Source organism: Oreochromis niloticus, linkage group LG16 (assembly GCF_001858045.2).
Source record: "Oreochromis niloticus isolate F11D_XX linkage group LG16, O_niloticus_UMD_NMBU, whole genome shotgun sequence".
Classification (NCBI taxonomy): domain Eukaryota; kingdom Metazoa; phylum Chordata; class Actinopteri; order Cichliformes; family Cichlidae; genus Oreochromis; species Oreochromis niloticus.
The window spans coordinates 31,482,973-31,506,727 of NC_031987.2; the positions used below are offsets into that span (position 1 = coordinate 31,482,973).

The 23,755-nt window shown below is 40.5% G+C and overlaps 1 protein-coding gene across 1 annotated transcript in view; it reads right to left on the reverse strand.

Annotated features, from left to right (window-relative positions):
- The window catches only part of vwa8 (von Willebrand factor A domain containing 8), a 93,036-nt gene that overhangs the window by 65,194 nt on the left and 4,087 nt on the right, over nucleotides 1–23,755 (reverse strand). Inside the window, exons 4-14 of the mRNA XM_005475231.4 lie at nucleotides 23,104–23,214; nucleotides 13,094–13,261; nucleotides 12,227–12,391; nucleotides 11,840–11,889; nucleotides 11,642–11,750; nucleotides 11,437–11,541; nucleotides 11,180–11,308; nucleotides 8,271–8,405; nucleotides 8,109–8,186; nucleotides 3,692–3,852; nucleotides 3,330–3,443 (exon numbers count right to left, since the gene is read on the reverse strand). Of these exons, the coding sequence (XP_005475288.1) occupies nucleotides 3,330–3,443; nucleotides 3,692–3,852; nucleotides 8,109–8,186; nucleotides 8,271–8,405; nucleotides 11,180–11,308; nucleotides 11,437–11,541; nucleotides 11,642–11,750; nucleotides 11,840–11,889; nucleotides 12,227–12,391; nucleotides 13,094–13,261; nucleotides 23,104–23,214 (1,325 nt within the window). The remainder of the gene's footprint in view (nucleotides 1–3,329; nucleotides 3,444–3,691; nucleotides 3,853–8,108; nucleotides 8,187–8,270; nucleotides 8,406–11,179; nucleotides 11,309–11,436; nucleotides 11,542–11,641; nucleotides 11,751–11,839; nucleotides 11,890–12,226; nucleotides 12,392–13,093; nucleotides 13,262–23,103; nucleotides 23,215–23,755) is intronic.

A 23,755-nucleotide genomic window follows, 5' to 3' on the forward strand; every position in this document is an offset into this window, starting at 1 on the left:
GACCATTTACAGAGAAATGTCTTTGTTTGTTATTGTTTTTCCCTAAACCACTTAACACTGACCTATGAATCATTAAAGCATTTAAAAAAAAAAAGCACTGAACTCATGAGATAAATCACTATTGGGTCTACACAAAACAGACAACCTAGGACAGAACCCATTTTAAATTATATCTTTAGTCACTTTGTTACTAGCAATCTGTTAAAAAAACATACAATGTATGTAATACATGTGTGTAATGTATCCTATTTCTGTGGTTGAATCTACAAAAAAGGACAAAGATAAAACAGGTTGGCAGGCATAAAATAATATTCCTGCACCAACAAAGCATGTTTCAGCATGGTGTGCAGTGCATCCTCGAAAAATAAGAAGTGGTAGGCATGAAAAAAAATCCAACTGTAGTAGACGAGGAGTATCTGACTCAAGAGAGGGGGAAATAAATACAGCAAGACCTGACACAGTACCTGAGAGATGCATCTGGACCTTCAGTTTACAACCTGGGTTATAATAAAACTGCAAACTGTGTAAACTGTTTTTACTCGCTTGGAGTTTAGTTGGGTTACACAAAATTGGGATGCACAGTCAGCCAAGAGTAGATGTCATTAGATATGTTATCAAGCAGACACAATAGCAAACACTGAAATACATTTTTTACACGCAGCAATGAGTTTTGTTCACTCAAATTTAGCTTTTCTTCGCTCGAAATAAATTTCTCCTCAAAATGCAACACTTGCACCTGCAAATTTTTTTTACGTGCGCTCAAATTTTTTTTACGTGCGCTCAGAATAGTGGCACAAAAATAACGCCATACATGTCCTCCATCCGGCTGCGTATGCTAGGCTATCACCAGCATCTGCAGCTTCATCAACAAGCATTTGGGCGCACTCTGAGGAACTGTAGTAGACGAGGAGTATCTGACTCAAGAGAGGGGGAAATAAATACAGCAAGACCTGACACAGTACCTGAGAGATGCATCTGGACCTTCAGTTTACAACCTGGGTTATAATAAAACTGTAAACTGTGTAAACTGTTTTTACTCGCTTGGAGTTTAGTTGGGTTACACAAAATTGGAATGCACAGTCAGCCAAGAGTAGATGTCATTAGATATGTTATCAAGCAGACACAGGAACTAAGGACATTTAGTGATGGGGACAGGATTAGGGATGGGTACCGGTATCCGGTGCCATAATGGCACCGGTTCTGACATAAACGGTAGTAACCAGACCGAAAAGCAGTGCACATTTCGGTGCTTTATTTCGGTGCTTTTTTTTCCTGAGATGTCATACACTTTGGATTCTAGCCAATCATTTTACCTTTCCAACGATAGTAGGCGGGCCCAGGTACGTACGTGTTTTTTAGAGCAGAGCTACAGATTAAAAATGCCCAAGGCGAAGCGGTCAAAAGTCTGGCTGTACTTCACAGCAAAAGATGCAAACTCAGCAGCCTGCAACAAGTGCTTTAAGGTGATCCATCCATCCATTCGCTTCTCCTTTCCAGGGTCGCGGGGGGCGCTGGAGCCTATCCCAGCTATCATAGGGCAAGAGGCGGAGTACGCCCTGGACAGGTCGCCAGTCTGTCGCAGGGCTAACACACAGGGACAGACAACCATTCGCACTCACATTCACTCGCACATTCACACCTAGTGGCAATTTGGATTATCCAATTAACCTATCCCCACAAGCTGCATGTCTTTGGACGGTGGGAGGAAGCCAGAGTACCCGGAGAGAACCCACGCAAACACGGGGAGAACATGCAAACTCCACACAGAAAGACCCCGGCCTGATGGTGGAATTGAACTCAGGACCTTCTTGCTGTGCGGCAACAGTGCTAACCACCGTGCCACCATGCTGCCCGGCTTTAAGGTGATACTGTGCAAAACACCTCGAGTCTGATCAAACACCTGGCGACTCATAGCATTTTTTTAAAAGCCGAGAAATGCACCGTGTTTGATAGCTTGCTGCAAGATATTGGGGATATGGTTCTGCACATCTACTGCGGGTGTGGTGCCTGTTATCGGACCCGGAGTTAGCAACATCCCCCAAGCAAGTAGAGTCCTGGCCCGTAGCCCTGCCAGTGTAGCAGAATTGATGACGGATGATGATGGCAGCAGCAGCCGTTCTTCTCTGCGTGAGTAGCTTAATGTTGTTCGTGTGTAATTTACGTTGAGTAGGCTAACCACATTATTAAATTAATGCATGTAAGGTGAACTAGCAAACAGCCGCATATAACTACGACGGTTTGATGGCATCTTGTTTGATGGCAGAAACTCCCTTCACCCTGGCCAAAAAGGGCAAAATGACCAAAGAAAAAGTGGAAAACAGCTAAACATGAGAGGTTTTTGGACAAAGTTTGTGTTTTTTCCCATTGTTTAAGCACTGCTTCCAGCCAAGAGTGAGACCATATATGCCCTATAGCTGCAGAAAAGGCTAACATTGTTATCTTTTTACAAAAAAACAGCTAAACATGAGAGGTTTTAGGACAAAGTTTGTGTTCTCCATTCTTTAAGCACCGGTTTGAGCACCGTTTAAGCACCGGCACCGTTTCAAAAGTACCGGTTTAGCACCGGTATCGGATAAAACCTAAACGATACCCATCCCTAGACAGGATTGGCAGTAAAACAGGTATCAGCCACCAAAAATAATAAATGTAATATTTTATATTAATTTTATTTTTTATACGATATTCACTTGTCTCAGACAGTTGTTCCAACAAGGAACTTAAACTCCTGCACTCTTAGCATTCACACGCCTAAATTTTTTGATTTATAAAAAACACTAGAGCTGTACTTCTTCTGCTTCCTCAGTAGGTTAGTAAGTTTGTGTTACTGTGTCACTAAGGTGCTAGTTTTTGTTCTTTCAGTAAGTATCCTGTGCCGATACCCTGACTTTTTGTACTCTTGTTGAAAATACAGCTGCATTTTTTTTTAGCTTATTCTTTCTCATCCTTGTTGACTGGTGCCACACAAACAATGCTCCTCTGAAGGCTTTCGAATCTAAAATTTAAGAGAAGGTGAACTACAACTTTACTTTCACACTTGAATATATTATTTATTTTTATTGTCTGCCTCCATCACTTTTAAGCGTGAGCCTGGAAGCTGAAATAGACAAGGGACAGTGGAGATTTGGGATTTCACGAGTGTGCAGTTAGAGAAGAAGTGAAAGCACTGCCATGGCTTTATTGTCTTTAAAAATTCAAACATCGGTCAAACTTGTGATATTTATTACTGTCTTTAAAAACAAAACAAAACACTGTCACATTTTCAAGTGTGATCACCTTTCGTACAATTAACCCAAATGTGTGTGATGACCTGTTTGCATGCATGTGTGTACCTCTCTTGCAGTTCCTGGTCACTTAATTGTAGTTGTTCCTTTAGAGTCTGGTATCTGTCCCACCTCAGCAGCCTGGTCCCATCATACAGATCTATCTCCCTGTCATGGAGTAACCTGGGGCAAGAAAATAAAAACAGAGAAATGAGCTGAGTGGTGTGTGTTTGTTTGTTATTTATGGCACCGGCTTCCTTTATTAAGAAACAGAAACAATAAGAAATACATTAAAGCAGAACCTTAGCTGCTGTGGAGCGTTCTGAAAGGAGAACACAGAGTACAGATGGCACAGATAACAAAAACACCAATACCAACAGAACATTTGGAAAATATCACAGCAGCTACATTCAGGAAATCAGCCAAAGCACCTGGATAGTACAGCCAAGGTTCCCAGGTTGACTCTGTGTATGCCGTCGAGAAGCAGCAGCTTGCCCTCCATGGCAGCAGTGACCAGTGGAGATGGCCTCCATGCTGTGTCCCCATTTGGGAGTGTGTACCTCTGTTGGAGAAGGTCCCTGACTGTCATGTCCTGGGAATCAAACACAATGGAGGGAGGTGTGTGATAAAGGCAAGAAAGTGGGAGATGGAAAATGAACAGCAGAGGCTTATCTGAAGAGTTTCAGTCAGGTTTCAGAGCTCATCACAGCACAGAAACAGCTTTAGTGAAGGTTACAAATGATCTTCTTATGGCCTCTGACAGTGGACTCATCTCTGTGCTTGTCCTGCTAGACCTCAGTGCTGTGTTTGATACTGTTGATCATAATATCCTATTAGAGCGATTAGAACATGCTGTAGGTATTACAGGTACTGTACTGCAGTGGTTTGTATCATATCTATCTAATAGACTCCAATTTGTTCAAGTAAATGGAGAGTCCTCTTCACACACTAAGGTCAATTATGGTGTTCCACAGGGTTCAGTGCTAGGACCAATTCTATTTACATTATACATGCTTCCCCAAGGCAGCATCATTAGAAGACATAGCATAAATTTTCACTGCTATGCAGATGACACGCAGCTCTATCTATCCATGAAGCCAGGTAACACACACCAATTAGTTAAACTGCAGGAATGCCTTAAAGACATAAAGACCTGGATGGCCGCTAACTTTCTGCTTCTTAATTTCTGCTTCTTAATTCAGATAAAACTGAGGTTATTGTACTTGGCCCTGAAAATCTTAGAAATATGGTATCTAACCAGATTCTTACTCTGGATGGCATTACCTTGGCCTCCAGTAATGCTGTGAGGAACCTTGGAGTCATTTTTGACCAGGACATGTCCTTCAACGCACATATTAAACAACTATGTAAGACTGCTTTCTTCCATTTGGGCAACATCTCTAAAATTAGAAATATCCTGTCTCAGAGTGACGCTGAAAAACTAGTTCATGCATTTATTACTTCCAGGCTGGACTACTGTAATTCTTTATTATCAGGATGTCCTAAAAACTCGCTGAAAAGCCTTCAGCTGATCCAAAATGCTGCAGCAAGGGTACTGACAGGGACTAGAAAGAGAGAGCATATTTCTCCTGTTTTGGCTTCCCTTCATTGGCTTCCTGTTAAATCCAGAATTGAATTCAAAATCCTGCTCCTCACATACAAGGTCTTAAGTAATCAGGCCCCATCTTATCTTAATGACCTTGTAGTGCCATATCACCCTATTAGAGCACTTCGCTCTCACACTGCAGGCCTACTTGCTGTCCCTAGAGTATTTAAAAGTAGAATGGGAGGCAGAGCCTTCAGTTTTCAGGCCCCTCTTCTGTGGAACCAGCTTCCAGTTTGGATTCGGGAGACAGACACTATCTCTACTTTCAAGATTAGGCTTAAAACTTTCCTTTTTGCTAAAGCATATAGTTAGGGCTGGACCAGGTGACCCTGAATCCTCCCTTAGTTATGCTGCAATAGACGTAGGCTGCCGGGGATTCCCATGATGCATTGAGTTTTTCCTTTCCAGTCACCTTTCTCACTCACTATGTGTTAATAGACCTCTCTGCATCGAATCATATCTGTTATTAATCTCTGTCTCTCTTCCACAGCATGTCTTTCATCCTGTTTTCCTTCTCTCACCCCAACCGGTCGCAGCAGATGGCCGCCCCTCCCTGAGCCTGGTTCTGCCGGAGGTTTCTTCCTGTTAAAAGGGAGTTTTTCCTTCCCACTGTCGCCAAAGTGCTTGCTCTTAGGGGGTCATATGATTGTTGGGTTTTTCTCTGTATTTATTATTGTGCTATCTACTGTACAATATAAAGTGCCTTGAGGCGACTTTTGTTGTGATTTGGCACTGTATAAATAAAATTGAATTGAATTGAATTGAATAGATGTGTACAGGAGGTTGGCAGAGCAAAAAAGATCTAAAAATAGTCAGAAGTGATTCTGTCTGCGATTCCGTTTAGTAACTGTGAAGACAAGATGACAAATACACCACCTTTCCATTTTTCCCTCCTTTAACTCTGTTCCCAGATGGTTTGGCCCAGCTGCTATATGCGATATCTCTGCTTTACAGATAACACTTTATAGCACATTTTTGCTGGGTGTGATGCGGGTGTCTGTTAAGCAAGACTGTCATATTCACTGTCACGCTGCCATGTCACGTTAAAGACAGGGGGTAGACGAGGGAGGACAAGTGCAGTTGCAAAATTTGTTCTAGGCAGTGATTACTGGAATCCTAACTGCTTCACAGCAACATACTACTCATTGCTTTCTTGAATTAAAGAGAATTAGGTACAGCTATAACAGCAGCAGGTATGAGAGAGCTTCATTTTGTCACAATATCAAGTTCAAACATTCAAAGACTCAGAGGAAGTGTCATTTGTCCTAGATCCGGTGACATTTATCATTTCTAAGCATCATAAACCCCTCAAGTCCTGTCTATTATTTTGACATTTTCATCTAACAGAACAGACAGCGATGCATTCAGTGAGAGCTCCAACAAGTAAGGCCACACTGATAAACATGGGACATAACAATACTATCTGTCCCCATCACCAGGCTGGAGTGAAAGCCTGAAAGCCAGAGAGACTGGTGCTATTGAACCAGTTTAAAATTTGTTTTTAAAATGTCATCAAAAAAATATCAACAGCAGGGCAAACACAACAGTGCCCATGTGTGGATGGTATCTATACATATGCTCTTTAAAAGATTTTCTGCAAAATGTTTTATGACGATCCTGATGAAGGTCATTAATCAAATCACTGACCTGGCCAGTACATTCATTCATTTTAAGATTATTGAGGTTTTTGCAATCTCTCTATTTATTTTGGTCTGTGGTCCACTGTGGTGATGTACAGAGGCAAAGCTCCAAAAATGGTGTCTCTGTCCAGCAAATTATGGACTTAACTCCATGTAAGGTACATGAGCTTTGTCATTTGTGGTTGTGCCTGATTATTTTGTATTAAAATAAGCATTTGGTAACTGAGCTGACTCATTTTTAACATGACATGTTAAAAATACATTCAGTTTTTTTAGTCCCCCACCCCCACCCCCCCTCACCCCCACCAACACACACACACACACACACACACAGCTTGTTGAAGGACACACACCAACAGATTTATATTCTGTTCTCTAGCCTTACATGTCACTTTGCTTTCCCAAAAATGGGGTTTTCAGAGTTGACCAGATGAAATGTGTGGTGAAGGATTCCACAATTCCCGCAGCACAGGTCACCCCTGACCTCAGCTAGCTAAGAATAGCAGCTACATGATGCATTCATACATACAGAGCTGCAGCACACCCGCTTCCTGCACAATTATCACCGAGCTGACTACATCACACACACACACACATATTGGATAAGTGTACAGTGCACAAATGCAGTGTACACTCATTCCAAATTCTAAAAGCAATAAAAACAATCAAAATAAATTAACCAACTGAGCATGCACTTCAACTTATGCTTTTCCCTATTTTCTCTCATATATACATACTGCTCAAAAAATTACAGGAATGCTTTTTCATCAGAGAACAGCATCAAGTCCCCTAAAATTCTGGGATTTTGATCTGATCGGTTAGGTATCGGGATGATGCCCTGGTCCAGATCTGGGTGGGCACCATCCATCATTTCAGAAGGCCAAAACAGCTCCAATATAAGATACATAAGCATTATATTTACCTGTCAATCATGCAAAGTTAATCTAGTAAAGTCCAACATTTTAAATATGAAGCTGGAAATTAGCATAACAGAGCCACTTAAATCTAAGAAGACTTTTAATAAAATACCCTCATAGCACCATTTGCTTGCCTCTCCACCCTACTGTTTGGGGTTCTCTATGGCAGGACCACACTGGGGCCTACAGCCAAGGTGCAAAAGCATCTGGACATCAGTGCCAGAGTATAAATTGTTGTTAACAAAAACCTTAAACAAGCAAATGTGAACGCTGTGTCCGCATGTAGTGCTGGGAGCCCAAGGTAGACAGAACAATGCTACACCCTCTTCATGACATATCTGAGTTATCTGAGCCACTGATAGTAATATTTTTCCCTGACATTATAAATACATTATTAGATTTGCATATATTTACTGCCTAAGTGATACTGCTTTAATTTGCAAACTAAGACAGATATATACATGACGCACAGAAGTATCTGTAAAAAGAAATACTGTAAAATCTTTTACAATGTAGGTCAAAAGGATGACAGATGGTGAAAGATATGACTGTGTCATTAATTATTCGGGGTCTGTGACACAAATGTTTGGTGGGTACATTCGTATTTCCCCTCATGCTCTGCAGACAACTCAAAACTTCAGAAAAAAATAGTATTTTGAACATTTTAAAGACCAGACGTTTTTACCTGGTAGAGCATGACAGGCTCCATGCTGTAACCCAGCATCTCAGCAAACTCTCTGGCAATCACCGACTTGCCGCAACCCTAGAAATAAAAGAAGGTACTCGTTATTAAAATCAGATTCACTATGTGCATTGTATGTGTATATGTGTATCATGTGTTAGCCACCTTAGGTCCTATCAGACATATGTCCTTAACCATGTGCGACTGTATCATCTCGGCCAACAACTGGGAGTGGCTTGGTGTATGAATGTAGGTGGGACTGCTTTTGGGTGGACGTGGCTCCTTAACGCCTGCTGGAACCTGAAGTTTCATAAACAGGAGAAACAAGCATGAAGGAGGCAAACAACAGCAACAGCATCTTATTGGTGAACCCCGACATTTTACCCTGTGTGGGAAGAAAAAAAATTAAAAAAGAAAGTAAAAACATGTTTAGCTCCCTTTATGGTTACTTTCTTATGATTGGCTGCCCCTCACAAACAAGTTTGCACAGCTGGTGTGCAGAGCTTTGTGCTCGCAGCCAGCACTGTGTGCCTAAGATGACCATATTAAGGATGTCTCCCCTTATTAACTTAGTACAAAAAGTAGAAAAAACACACATACCACACCCTCAGTGGGTGAGAGTGGTATGTGTGTGATAGTTTATATCGATATTTTGGTTTTGCTGCCCCCAGACTTGGGTCATTCCACCGTGGTCATCCAGACATCACCTGGAGTGGCTCTGTGCCCCACGGATTAAGAACCACTGCCCTAAACAAACTTGTGATTCACAGATTCTCTGCCAAACAGCTGGAAACAAAATTCATTATTTTTTAAGAACTCTGCGTTATCAACAGCACAAAAAACACTACATATTAGGAGCCAACATGGTTCCTGCCACACATGAAGAAAATGCAGCCTCAAAGAGTTAACCAGAGTGATATCATTTGTTTGCCTGCAGGATCCACACCACTATTTTTAGTAGTCTGAAAGGATGTCTGTTTTTCCAAACACTATGCAGAGACACATTCACACAGACTGCTGCTTTTTTATCCAACATGAAGAATTAATGACCGATAAAGATGTTGCCTTAACAAAATTTGCATTCAGCTACAGAGTGTCAGTGAGAGATAAGACGGTCAAGCTACTGATACTGTGTGTCTTCCTGTCTGTCCGTGTGTGGTCTGCCACGTGATAATGGGCATCTCTATAAAAGAATGACTTTCACTCTGCATGTTTTTTGATTCATAATGAAGCCTAATGCTTGCACTCATTAGGATCGATTACACTATAGATTTGCTTTATGCATTTTTTTTATACATTAAATGCTTTTTTTTGTTAATGTCTGAATGGACTAATGGAAATTTAATAGAGTGACTTTTATCTGAAAAATGCAGGATGGGTTTTCTGCAAAATCTAAGGCGTCTGACGCCAATGCACTGACTCTCACATTATCAAACGTGAGAAACGCTAGCTAACAGTTGCTTAGGAAATGAGCCCGCTAATGACAAATATCAATAATGACTAACTGCGACTATTGCAAACGACTCACGACTCCAGCTAGCACAGAAAAATTACACAGTATCTTAAGAAACCAAACAGTGAAATAAGTACGTAAGGCTGGCTAATTTAAGACTGACACATAGTTGTAATGAATTTGGCCAAATTATCAGCCATATCAATGTTGTACGATTTGTGTTAGCCCTTTGACTGCCTGCTCAACCATTTGGTTGAGCATATACATTTGTTTGTTTGATTGTGATCATTATTGACCCAAAGTATTAGAAAATATGGACAAATAATTCTTTCATTGTATTTTTCTTGGTGAGGCAGTCAAAGGGCTATTAGTCAGAGCTAGCTGGCTAACCGCGTAATATGTATGCTAACCTTGCCAGACAGTTAAATCTGCACAGCGTCCAAACTAGACTTTAGCTTAAATGTTTACTGCAAACAGTGACCAAAAAATAAAACCTACAAGGACGTATTTAAAACTGCTGTTCCTTTAATGACCACTTGAGGTCAGCTCCAAAGACACTAATCTCCACTGACTCATATATCAAAATGCTCAACTTTACAGCAGAAATACAGTATGTCTATGTCATGGTATTTAAAAAAAGAAGAAAACATGTTTGACAGCTAAATTTTGCTATCTTGAAATTAGGGTATTTTTTTTCTTCACTAATTGTATTAAGGTCTAAAGGTTGGTCTTGATGCATGCTCAATCTGGCTGTAGCGTTTTCAGTGGGAGAAACGTTTCGTCACTCATCCAAGTGACTTCTTCAGTCTCAGCTGACTGCAGCTGACCATTGATCTTTGGGGGAGCCATTTACGTAAAACGGGAAAGACCATCTCTGATTCGAGGAGGGGGCCTAAGGGTACATCCTTTCCCATCTTACTTTACTTACTTTTCATGATTGCAGCCATTCCCCGACTCTCTGTGAATGGTACTCATTGCCATCAATCAATGATAACTGATCAATGGGCTTTGATTAGTGGTCATGACAATTTTCAGATCAAGGAACTGACCTCACATCCCACTGCTCATTCAGTGGGCTAGATTTGTGCAAATGTAGTGTTTATAAGGTTGGGGAAACCTGCAGTCAGCTGAGACTGAAGAAGTCACTTGGATGATGACACAGCGTTTCTCCCACTGAAAACACTACATCCAGATGAACAGAATCAACCTTTTGGGGTCTAAATGTTGGGTAATAATTTCGCTGTCTTTATATGTTCTGTTCGTCCCTCTGGAGCATCTTTGAAATGCTTATTTGAAGAAATACAACTTGATTTGTTTATGTCTAGTTAGTGAATTAAATTATATCCTTCATTGATTTGTAACATCTTGATATTAATTGGGTATTTGTGTCTTTGCAGTGATCCCAACTTGCAAACCAAGCTGGTTAGCTGATGACCTACAGTCCTTTTTGCCTCCAAAAAACAAGAAGGCAACTACCACACCTCTAAATTCAAGGCTTCAAAATAAAAGTTCACAAAGCAGTGGGCGATGTCATGCTGGCTATGTCTGTCTTTTATATGTATTTTATATGTTTATATATCTTTTATATGTAGTCTATGGTGTACACCCAGTCTGCTGGTACCTGAAAGGTGATGTCTTTGTCCACTACATGTAAAGTGATGTCTGCATGACCTTCTACATCTTTTGCCGTGGACACACTCAAAATGGTGGTGGGTGCTGGCTGACGATGACCATCCAGAAGCTCAAATCGCTGTGAAAGAACCCATATAAAGCAAAACTGATGCCTTCAATCAACCATATGATGTTCAGGCTATATCAAGCATGCACCTGAGGTAAAACCATATACAGAAGACACTTTAACATCACATCTTGACTTACACTGAGTACGCCCTCAACAGCAGTGCGACCGTCCTTGCCCAACATACTGTTATAAGGATAAAGCCTATGGAGCAGTTGCTGGCAGGATAGCATTGGGAAAGAGTTCTGGAAAAGGACAGAAAAGTCATGCAGGTACTAGTAATTTTAAAAAAAATTTCTCCTTTAAATTTTTGGCTTTCATTTCTCTTTCTCGCTCCTGTCTCACCAGGACATGAAGGGCAGGAAGCAGGTTGTCCACAGGAAAGTCAGGAAGGCCTAGGTTGGATGATTCCTGGGAGCATAGCGTAGTAGCTAGTGAGAGCAGCTGGGAAACTCTGACACACAGGAAACAACACAATACTGCATGAAGACACAGACCATCAAAGAATACTCATACTTCAGTATGCATCTACCTAAAATGTACCTTTCTGCAGCAACATTTGGTCCTGCTGAGTACAGCAACTCCAACTGGTCCTGAAAATATACAGAAGAAAACAAGACTTAAATATCCTCAAAGTCTCACAAATTTACTGCAGAACACCGTTGGCTGAGAGGCCAGAGAGAAAGAAAACAAAGGCTCAATATTTAAATTCCAGAACAAATCCAAAACTAATATATCCTTCTAGTATTATCGCTAATTTTCTTCAGTGTAATAACATTTCAGTATGTTGTACAAAGTGTGTTATGTTTATTATCAGAGTACATAAAAGGAAAATTTGGATCGGTGCGTCTTTTTCTCCCCCACAGCCACACCTTTCTTATCTTGTTGAAGCATTTTTCTTTTAAGTAACCTGTAAATTCCTGGATTGACCTTGAATGGTAGGTAATAGACGTCTCTAGCCTGGAAGCGAGAGCGGAGAGGAGGATCCAGCGGATTGCCTTTGTACTTGGGTACAGGAAGACCAAGCGCGATGACTCGAAAGTCCTCGCTTACGCGGACAATCTTCCAGCTGTCCAGCTCCTCTTTGGTGTGCTCCTGAAATGCATCAAGGTAAGAAAAACTGGCCTATAACTTCCTTTCATCTCACACATTTTTGTATTAAATGCTATTTTTATCCAAAAGGCTGCAGGTGCAAAGCTCCATGTGACAAGCACAGACTCTGAATGTCGCACAGCAGCAGGATTTATAGCAACAGCTTTTTTTTCCCCCTCAAAACACAACAAGAGCACTGTAGGAGTAGTGTGAAAATTCACTGCTTAAGTGGGAATTTACATATAGACATGACTCCATAAACAACAGCTAGCATTATAAAAAATAATAACAGCGCCCCCAGTGCTACCCCTGAGGCTGCCAGTAGATTAAACTGTGCTAGAAATGTGAAAATCCTAGGTAACATTCTTCTTGAGTTATCGGATTTTCACCTTGACCTGGAAGTTAAGGTGACCAAGATTTGAATTTGTCTGAGATTTTTAGTGAAGGCACCTGAGTGTCAATTTGAAAATCTTATGTCGCCTCGATATTGAGTTCTCATGTTCATAAACTTGGGTGCCCACACTGCCCAGGCATTCGTCCAGTGTGGCAACAATAGCCCATCAAACTTTTACAGCTGAGGGGTTAAAAAAAAAGTAAATGCCTCAGCTGTTGTTACCTAAAAAGATTATTCCCATGCGTAAGTTCTAGTTTAGCAATTAGCCGTGGGAAGTGTTTGACTTGTGCAGGCGAGTGTGCTGCTCTGACCTGCAGCAGCTTGTCGTAACGCTCCGCTGACATGAGGAAGCGTCCATCCTCCAGCTGCATCTCGCGATTCTCCAGCAGGTTGTTAAGAACAGGCAGGACATTCCTCTCGGCTTTCTCCAGCCCCTCCAGGACCAGGACTCGGCCTCTTGTTGCGGCCCTTACAGCACACTAGGAAAAAGCATTAAAAGTCAAGACAAAGCGATGAAGTCAATCAATACTTCAGAAATAATAGGAGATGAAGGTGAAGGATGCTGTAAACTCTTCCAACACATGATGAGTTTTGCCTCAGGTCAAATCTGTTGCTCCACTGTACAGGATGACCTCTGATCTCTGGGCTAAAAGCTTTTTTACAGACAGGGAATCTGACCTTCCACCAGTCCTCATTGTGTATACTCTATATAAGACAGTATAAGCTTCCGATAAAGCCTTTCCTGAGGTTGTCTTCATCTGTGTTTGTCCTCCAAGCTACTCTGAAACTTTCAAATCAGTCTCTGCTGTTTTAGGAAGCTCTATTTTCTCCCACCAAATGTGGGATAAAACATCTCGAGTTAGTTTATACAGTGAGTGTGGAAATGCATGTGTCTGCGCACATTTCTGCAGAAATCAAAAAGCATGTCTGACGTCAAGAGGCAGGAAACTTTAGCTGTCTGGGTGGACCACAGAGCGAGCGGCTATGTAATTAGGTTAACATGTAAATGCGTGGCAGGTTGTGTGGGAAGCAGAGCCATAAAACTATAGTGAGGACCAGATGCTCTATATTTAACTCTTGGTCCATTTTCGGCACCAACGCTGTAATCAGATAATTGTTAGAAATGTAAATGACGCAGGATGTTGAGTAGGCGAGAGAGAGAGAGAGAGAGAGAGACAGGGAAGCACAGAGGGGCCTTGTGCTATGTCTGACACCAGCCATGCAGAAAAAAAGAAAAACATCCCACCAAATACTTTTAGCCACTTAGAAATGTTAGAAATGTCACAGAACAGTGAATGTGTAATATTAATGTAACTAGCACTATTTAAAAAAAGAGTTAAAGGTCTACAGAGACATCACTTCCTACAACATCTCTTTGTGTTATATGTGATGTTTCATTTTTTTTCATAATGCTATGTGTACGAATCAAAAAGCTTCTGTTCCTAATTTACCTACTTCGTGCGCATACAGAAGCATGTTTTCCGCAAAGTGTTTGCAGGTCACAACATAGACTGTATACAAACGATAGACGCAGCTTCGGGTACGCCCAAGTTCCCAAATGACCAGCAAACGGCAACTTCCTAGTGGTGATTTATGACCTCAGTAAGTATTTTCCTAATAGATTTATTGTCAGTAGTTTCCAGTCTTAATGAATACAATATGATGTTTATTTTTTATAGTACGCTGTATTTTGAATAGGAACAGACTGCAAAGAAGAGAATCCTTTAGAGCTTGGCTAGAGTGTGACTGAAAAGTCGCTACTACACAAGTCTGCTCATTTTCTCAGACAGGTCTATCTATGTCCATCATGTCTCATCAGTTTAAAAAACAAAAAAACAAACCAGAATGGCAATGGCAAAAACAAAATCTTAAGCTGAGATTTTCAAAACAAGAGTCCACAAACCAAAACCGGTCAAGACTCCAGTTAACAAGGGTCCAAAACCATTTTAAGCTTTAATGATAGGTTAAAAAACCTAAAAAAGAACAACTTTAACACAACTCAAGCTGAAAATAAATTTGAATGATTTACAGATTCTGTATTTTTTTAATAAATGGCCTAGCATAATATAAAAAAAAAGTTTTAAAAATCAACCCCAGATAATATTTTTTTATGTCACATAATATCCAATAAAATAATTTCAAATGCCCCTCAAACCAGTTTTTTAGAGTCTGATGTCCTCTGCCTCTGCTCTTGTCCCAGAACATTTCAAATTAAATCATTTCGACTGCTTGAGTGCTGAACAAAAATGTTTTCCATTATTTCTATTCTAAATCCGGATTTTTGGCTTCTAATTTGACAACAAACCTCTATTTACTCTGTGGTAATTCAGCCACGGCAGTGAGTTTTGTTTCCCCCATGAGGCACTGTGGTCCAGCCCTTTAACTTTAACTAGAGGAAATAAGAGAATCCTGTTTTCTTGTGGATACCTTTGAATTATATTTTTTAATATTTTTTTTGGTTGGCATTGCACGTTATTGCATGTTCTTCCATTTGCGCAACATCTCTAAAGTTAGAAATATCCTGTCTCTTAGTGACGCTGAAAAACTAGTTCATGCATTTATTACGTCCAAGCTGGACTACTGTAATTCATTATTATCAGGATGTCCTAAAAACTCGCTGAAAAGTCTTCAGCTAATCCAAAATGCTGCAGCAAGAGTACTGACAGGGACTAGAAAGAGAGAGCATATTTCTCCTGTTTTGGCTTCCCTTCATTGGCTTCCTGTTAAATCCAGAATTGAATTCAAAATCCTGCTCCTCACATACAAGGTCTTAAATAATCAGGCCCCATCTTAGGCTACATTCACACTGCAGGCGAAAGCGCATCAAATCCCAAGTGCATCAGAACTACCACCGTGAACATGGAGCTGTTTGCCTCTTTCACGTAGCCTTGGGCTACATTCACACTGCAGGCGAAAGCACATCAAATCCGATTTTTTTGACCCTATGCGACCCATATCCGATCATGGTATGACAGTGTGAACGGCACAAATCCAATATTTTCAAATCCGACCTGGGTCACTTTCGTATGTGGTACTGAATCCGATACATATCCGATGTTTTAGAAAGCGACTGCTGTTTGAACGGTCATGTCGCATTAAATCCGTCTTTTACGTCACTGACACAAGGCAGACGCCAATTATCAGCGCCGGAGAAGCGCCCGAGAAGACATCGCGAACGCTTCCTGGCCATCCAGTGTAGATGTCAGTGAAACTGTTGGGAAGACAACGTTGGAGAAACGTGAACATTTTATTTGTACTGTATAATCTGCAGTTTCTGACCGAAATCTGCAACTATCCTTTGAAGCACCGCTCCTCTAAAACAGCAATACGGATCATTATTAGGTTATCTACATTATTATGTAAATAACAAAATAACTTAAAGCAAAACTTGGGAAACGTAAAGTCCGAAGTCTTTATATTAAGGGCCATCAGTCAAACAATATTGTTTGCTCTGGGTCTAAACAGAGCGCGTTGTGTGTGACATCTTCTTTTGCGCATGCGGGCCGCTTTGAGCGTTCACACTGGAGCGCGTTTGCTGTCGCATTTTATTTGTAGTGTGAACAAGCAGACAAAAAAAAATCGGATTTGATCAAAAAATCGGAATTGAGCATTAAGACCTGCAGTGTGAACGTAGCCTAAGACCTGCAGTGTGAACGTAGCCTTAATGACCTTGTAGTACCATATCACCCTATTAGAGCACTTCGCTCTCACACTGCAGGCCTACTTGCTGTCCCTAGAGTATTTAAAAGTAGAATGGGAGGGAGAGCCTTCAGTTTTCAGGCCCCTCTTCTGTGGAACCAGCTTCCAGTTTGGATTCGGGAGACAGACACTATCTCTACTTTCAAGATTAGGCTTAAAACTTTCCTTTTTGCTAAATCATATAGTTAAAATGGTAAATGGCCTGCATTTGTATAGCGCTTTACTCAGTCCCTAAGGACCCCAAAGCGCTTTACACTACATTCAGTCATTCACACACACATTCACAATGGCAAGCTACATTGTAGCCACAGCTGCCCTGGGGCGCACTGACAGAGGCGAGGCTGCCGGACACTGGTGCCACTGGGCCCTTTGATCACCACCAGTAGGCAAACATGGGGTTAGTATCTTGCCCAAGGATATTTGGCATGCAGCCAGGAGCCAGCCTGGGATCGAACCACCGACCTTCTGATTAGTGGCTGACCTGCTCTGCCACCTGAGCTACAGCCACCCCTATTAGTTAGGGCTGGACCAGGTGACCCTGAATCCTCCCTTAGTTATGCTGCAATAGACGTAGGCTGCCGGGTATTCCCATGATGCATTGAGTTTTTCCTTTCCAGTCACCTTTCTCACTCACTATGTGTTAATAGACCTCTCTGCATCGAATCATATCTGTTATTAACCTCTGTCTCTCTTCCACAGCATGTCTTTCATCCTGTTTTCCTTCTCTCACCCCAACCGGTCGCAGCAGATGACCGCCCCTCCCTGAGCCTGGTTCTGCCGGAGGTTTCTTCCTGTTAAAAGGGAGTTTTTCCTTCCCACCGTCGCCAAAGTGCTTGCTCATAGGGGATCATCTGATTGTTGGGTTTTTCTCTGTACCTATGAAGCGCCTTGAGGCAACTTTTGTTGTGATTTGGCGCTATATAAATAAATTGAATTGAATTGAATGTGATATTTAATTGCAAGTTTTTTTGTTTTTGTTTAATTTTTGTGTTGGAAGAAATTTTGTACTTAAAAAAAAAGACTTTTCCAACGTGTAACTTTGCCTAGAAAGTGTAGAAAGTGCATCCTGTCAAATGATTTCAGGACAGCTGTACGTTTGGGTTCAGATTCAGCTCTAGTGGAGGTGGAAGGCTTTTTATTACTGTAATAGAGACTTATTTGTAGACCGGGTTTGAGTTAAGCTGCCTTACATAAGAGCCAGCTAAATGAAGAAGGGTGACTGGAAATGTCAGAAATATAACAAGCATGCGATTACATCCATGTGACTCCTTCATGCATACTTTGGGGGTAGGGTGATGCTTGGAATGAAGGAGGAAGAGTAAAAAAAAAAAAAGACCAAGAACTAGAGATAGAAAATGAAGTGGAAGGATGGGAGGGGAGGGGAGGGGAGGGACAGCTTAAGCTCAGGGAATGACACGTTAAGCCTGAATATAGGGCTCCAAATCAGCACAGACCCCTGAGGAATACTTGGATGTTCTAGTTAACACACAAACGCACACCTCCTACAAAACTATTCTCAAAGAGAAGAGCTCTCTAATTTGCACCCACACATCTCCAGTCCATAAAACAAATGTTGGAAAATATAATATGTACACAGTGTTATTGCACCAGACACATGGCACAGGACTCATAATCCACGACATCCCAACAACATAAAACTTTTCCAATGGACGTTTTAATGTAGGAAAGCACAGAAATAAGCAATCTTTCACCCCATTTATTAACATCAATAATGCTGTTTCTATGGAAACAATGAAGAATGTTTTGATTTAGATAAAGAGGTGGGAGGAAGATGAGCCTCAGGCAGAGGGAGTTGGATGAGTTGGCTAGCTTTTTCTCGTTCCAGGGAAAGACGTGCTCTGATAGAAACAAAACTATTAAAGTCATTAAGGGATGAAGACTGTTTAATCAACCAGAAACTTGATCATGTATATTTTTTACAGTTCACAGTTACAGTTTGTGTCTATGGTTAAATGATTTTCCATGGAAACTCTCAAAACAGATTTTTTTTCTCCTAATATTCTAAGAGAGTAGATGGTCCGACTTTACAACGCTACCTCACTTAAGTTATGGGGAAGTGTTGCAGCCTTAATCCAGGGTTTGAGTCCATGTCTGGTTTATCACTGAACCAGTGATACAAGTGAATATGCAGATATTCATAAAACAGTTACAGCATTTTCAACAACTCTGTTGGAGCTTTGATGGACTGGCGACCTGTCCAACATGCACCTAGCCTTTTGCGCTACAGATTGGTAGCCACTAAAATATAGCAGTTTCCTTTATGAACTTAACCATTTATCTACATTACATGCACATCTATGATTCGGAATCACCAGTTGACCTAACATTCATGTCTTTGGACTGTGGGAGAGAGCTAGAGCACCCAGAGGAAACCCAAGCAGGCACAGGGAGAACGTGCAAACTCCACACAGAAAAGCTCAGCCAGCCGCTGGGTTTGAACCAGGAAACCTCTTGCTGTGAGTACTAGTTGCTTCACAGCAAACCTAGGAAAATAGATGGATAGACATATGGATGACAGTTAAAAATTTCAGCATGACTTCTGCATCCCTTCCATATTCAGTCATATAAAAGGACCAATGCTGGAAGAAAATTCCCTCAACATGACAAAATGCTGTTAATTTCAACTAATGAAGAGTGTGTGTTGGGACTACTTCCTATTTCAGTACATTGTGTTGACAATTATAAAATATGAAAAATAAACTTAAATTGGACATATTAATAAAGTACCTAGTATCTCAAATACAATCATTTGCCCAAGTTGTTATATGTAATTTAGGCATTTTGTCAAGGTAAACAAACCCAGGTTGTATGACTTACAATGGCTCTTGAAACTGACTCTACTCTCATCAGAGAGTACAAAGCTCCAAATTCATTATGAGTTATTTTTCAAAGGCATCTGGATTCTATTAATGCTCAAGCTTGGGGAAGGGAAATCATAGCTGCACTGGTAAAATATGGAGGAGTGCACCGATGGATGCTATTTCTATAACTGTCCAATAAACAGTTAAGCTGTATTAGCCTGAGGTCATGCTAATAATAACATAGTCAACCTGGTGCCTTCTACATTAAGGTGCCCACAACGGCCCGGTGTCGAGTCCAGCCAAACATCTTTATTGTAGGTCACACCTGTTTTAATCTCTTAATTTCCTGTCATCTCTCTACTGACAGACTCAAATAAAAGCTTAGTTCATGCAGAAGACGCTACTGATAACAGTCAATATTGCTTCTAGTGTTTGTTTAGTGTGGCACACCAAAGCACCTTTTCCCCTCTTAAATTTGCTTACAGCTGTGTGTGACATCTAAAAATAGTCTACTCCTCTTATCTGGACTACATTGTACACATGAAGGTTGGATTGCTTTGGTTATGAAAAATAAAAAACAAGTCTGGTTTTATAGAAGTCATGTTATGGGATAACAGCTCTTTTTTTCCCCACAATCTACACCCTGAGTAAAGCCTTTACTGATAAGTTTGGTCTCTGTCACCAGTTTCAAGTCACTGATTATAATATGACTTTCATTGTCTACACCATGGTCCAGGAATATATATACACACACATATAACAATTGTTGTAATCCTATATAATTTAGATACATTTTTCCGCAGGTAGTTTGTACAGAGCCGTTAATACTTCAATCACATTGAGACCTTCTGGTAAAATATCTTTTTTAATTTCTGCTCTGTAACTATGCCTTAACTGGATGCCCCATTCTCTAATTAATTTTTTCTTGTAAGTTGCTCAAATGTCTTAAAACATTTTCCCTCTATGAGTGGAGTGGTCTGAAAGGGCCACAGGCAAACATTTTATAATGAAATTGCATTGTGTCACATGGATGGAACCCTGCCATTCAATTTAGTAAAAGGAGTCACAAGCATTAAAATGATAAACTTAACAAAATCTGCTGGAGGTGAACAAAACTACCACGTCAGCAGTGTGGAGGCACTAGTGGCTCATTTGTGCTGGAACACAAACAAGCTGCCTCGCTTTATCAAACTATAAAACTGCTCAGTAAATGTGTAGGAAATGCTGCTTCTTTGATGTGCTTACTCCTGATGCATTAACAAGGAACTCAATGCATATACATATTCATAAAACCACTTTCTCAGAGCACTAAGAGCAGTAAAGACAGTGGAGTGGCATTACAGTAAGTGGACTCCCTTCCAGCTGCAGTCTAATTATAAGAAAGCCTAATTAGCTGCAAGTCTGCCTGTTCCAGGAGAGCAGCTTTCTGAGTAAAGTTTAAGGGATAAATGTGCTGAAAATAAAACATGAAAAACTTCCCCGTTTCCATGGAGCTGATGTCTGAACTGTTACACAACTGATTTATTTTTTACGCAGATGAAGCCATGCGCTAATTAGTTGTGGATAATGACATGACTGACTGAATTTTAATTATCACAGCTTATTATCAGTTGTGACTCTTTGAAGCCCAATGCCACCATTTCATGATCAGCCTTATCTGGACTTGGCTTTTCTTCCTATTTCATAATTCGTTTTTCTGTAGCTGTGAGACAATAAATGGAGATGGATGGAAAACACAAAGTTCTCCTTAGAGAAACCGGCCTGGATAGTAAGGAACTGCTGGTTTCTATGGTTACTCAACTTACAGAGTCCACACAGAGTGGAGGCATATGTTTGCCAAAAGCTTGATCGATCAAAAAGGAGCGTGGAAGGCAAGAGAATGAAAATGTGGAAGAGTGCAGAACTGTGGTGAAGCAACATTATGTGTTACTATGTTTCGTGCGAGGACAAGGCGCACTCAGTTAATGTTCCACTCACACTCAACATAAGCTGTGTTTGCCTTCAACTGTGGTTTAATGGTTCTGTCATATTACACAAACACATAGCCAGAAACTCATGATTGTACATCTTTATTATTGTAATTAATGCAAAAAAAAAGCAATCCCAAATCTTTCAGTTGTATTTAGCACACAGGCCATGCACCTAGCATCAGTGTTGGGCAAGTTACTTTGAAAAAGTAATTCAATTATAGTTACTAGTTACTTCTTCAAAAAAGTAACTGAGTTAGTAACTGAGTTACAATATTCTAAAAGTAATTAATTACTTGGAAAAGTAACTATTGCGTTACTTTAAAAAAAAACAAAGAACGTTTAACCCCCTGGGGTCCAGGGTATAATTGGCCATTTTTTTACTACTCTTGATTTTCCCTCCACATTTTACCTTTAAAAACTATTCACTTTGCCTTGTTTGGTATCATTCTTTTTAGCACAACCTTGCGTGCCTGAATTTACAGTTATGTTCTCATTTTGTCATACTGTATAACCAGAATTGATCTAAAAATCAGACAAAAACCATAAAATCAGAGTAGAAAAAGTTATATTTTTACTGTAACAACCACAAACATCTTTAATGAATCATATTTCATAACTTTAAATGCAAATATTAATTGTCAATTTTAAAATCCTATGCACAAGTTTTGCAAACAACAAATTTATTTGCATCCATTTACCTTGATTTTTTAAATAACCATTTCAAACTATTTACAGAACAATCAGCTGTTCTTCAATAAGATGCCACACAAATTATTTGTGCCACTCCAAAAACTAGTTTGTGTGCACTATAAAGGAGAACATCACAGCCTGATACCTGCAGGTCTGACAGCAGCAGGTGTATCACTGCTGTTTCTACCTGGAGACAGCAGTCGCCTCATTGTTCTGACACACAACACAAAACTATCCACAACACTACACACTAACTACACAAGACAACACATTAACTACACACTCCAAACACGCTAAACGTCACAAATCTCACATCTCAAAACTCGCTCTCTCTCTTTTTCTGCTCTCTCTCTCGACGTCACTCCTAAAACTTCCCCTGTTTTGTTTAGTTTTTTTGCTCATAAGCAGAGAGTGCTTGCTAGCGCTAACGTGGCGAAACTATTGAGGAAAAAACGTCGCATATATCTTGTTTATCACGACTCTGGTTTTACGTGGCCTATCGCCACAATTTAAAAACTGGCACCTTGTTGCTTTGTCTTTAAGTGGTCACGTGATTGACTTACCACGACTACTTTATTCTTCCTCAGTCAAACAGCAGCACTCGATTGTTTTGCCTCCTTAGCTCCAGGTGTTGTGCTAGACAGTGATCGTGATTAGCGTCCGCGGGAGCGCGCAGCTGCTTAAAGCTGTAGCGTCCAGATTACTTACAGCTACTTCCGTGCAGCTGATATAAGATGCGGTAAGCTGAACACAGCTTCAACCGTCTGTTTGTTGAAAAATAGTAACGGACCGCGTTTCCTTGTTAGTAACTGTAACGGCGTTGTAACGATAGGAATAGTAATTAGTTAGATTACTCGTTACTGAAAAAAGTAACGCCGTTAGTAACGCCGTTACTTGTAACGCCGTTATTCCCATCACTGCCTAGCATACATCCAGCTGTTGTGGCAATTGCTTTGGCCTTGTGATGCATAATGCACAACGAAAATAAAACAATATTTCAGAAAACACAATATTACACTTTACAGCTTAGGAATCACACAACATACTCTGTTCTTCAAAAATAATTCAAATGTTGATGTAAAGTGGATTTATGTCGAAGCCTGCCTATTAGACCGTGTATGATCCATTAAATAAGCTTACCTGGTCTATGTAGAAGGCCGTCCCCGATCGAATCTCTCTCCTCTGTTTCAGGTCGGTCTCTGTGGTGTCCCTGGACAAAGCGACATACTCCACTTCCCGTTTAGTCAACTCCTAGTCAAGAGCAAGAGAACAAGTTTGGCTTGTTAAAAATTAAAAGCATATTCTCTGGTTTATCTGATGCCAAATAATATGATAGAATTGTAAAAATAAATCAAACTACTAAGCTATGCAATGTTTTAAAACTGCATTTACATTTCACTGCTTTTGACTGTATGAATTCTGCACTTTCTGAATTTTGCCACTTTGATAAATAATCGTTCTAAGGATGCTGCACTAGAATAAGACCTGTGTGGGAGTTACTGTGAGCCATGTACACATTTCCACAAAGGTCAGTAAATTTACTTTAGGCAGGCCACATGCTCAAGCTCAGCCACAATCCCTGAAAATCAGCTGATTTCACTTAACTGCACAAGTGCTTAGTTACTCCACATCTGCAAGCCGCTTTGCAACCAAAGCCAAAACTATGGCATCTACAATACTGAACCACAGTCCCATCTTCCATATCATGGTAATGTTTAATGATTGTTAAAAGGGATCAGAATAATGGAGTTTTTAATTTTTGTTCATGGTCAAGTCCTAATCACATGATCAA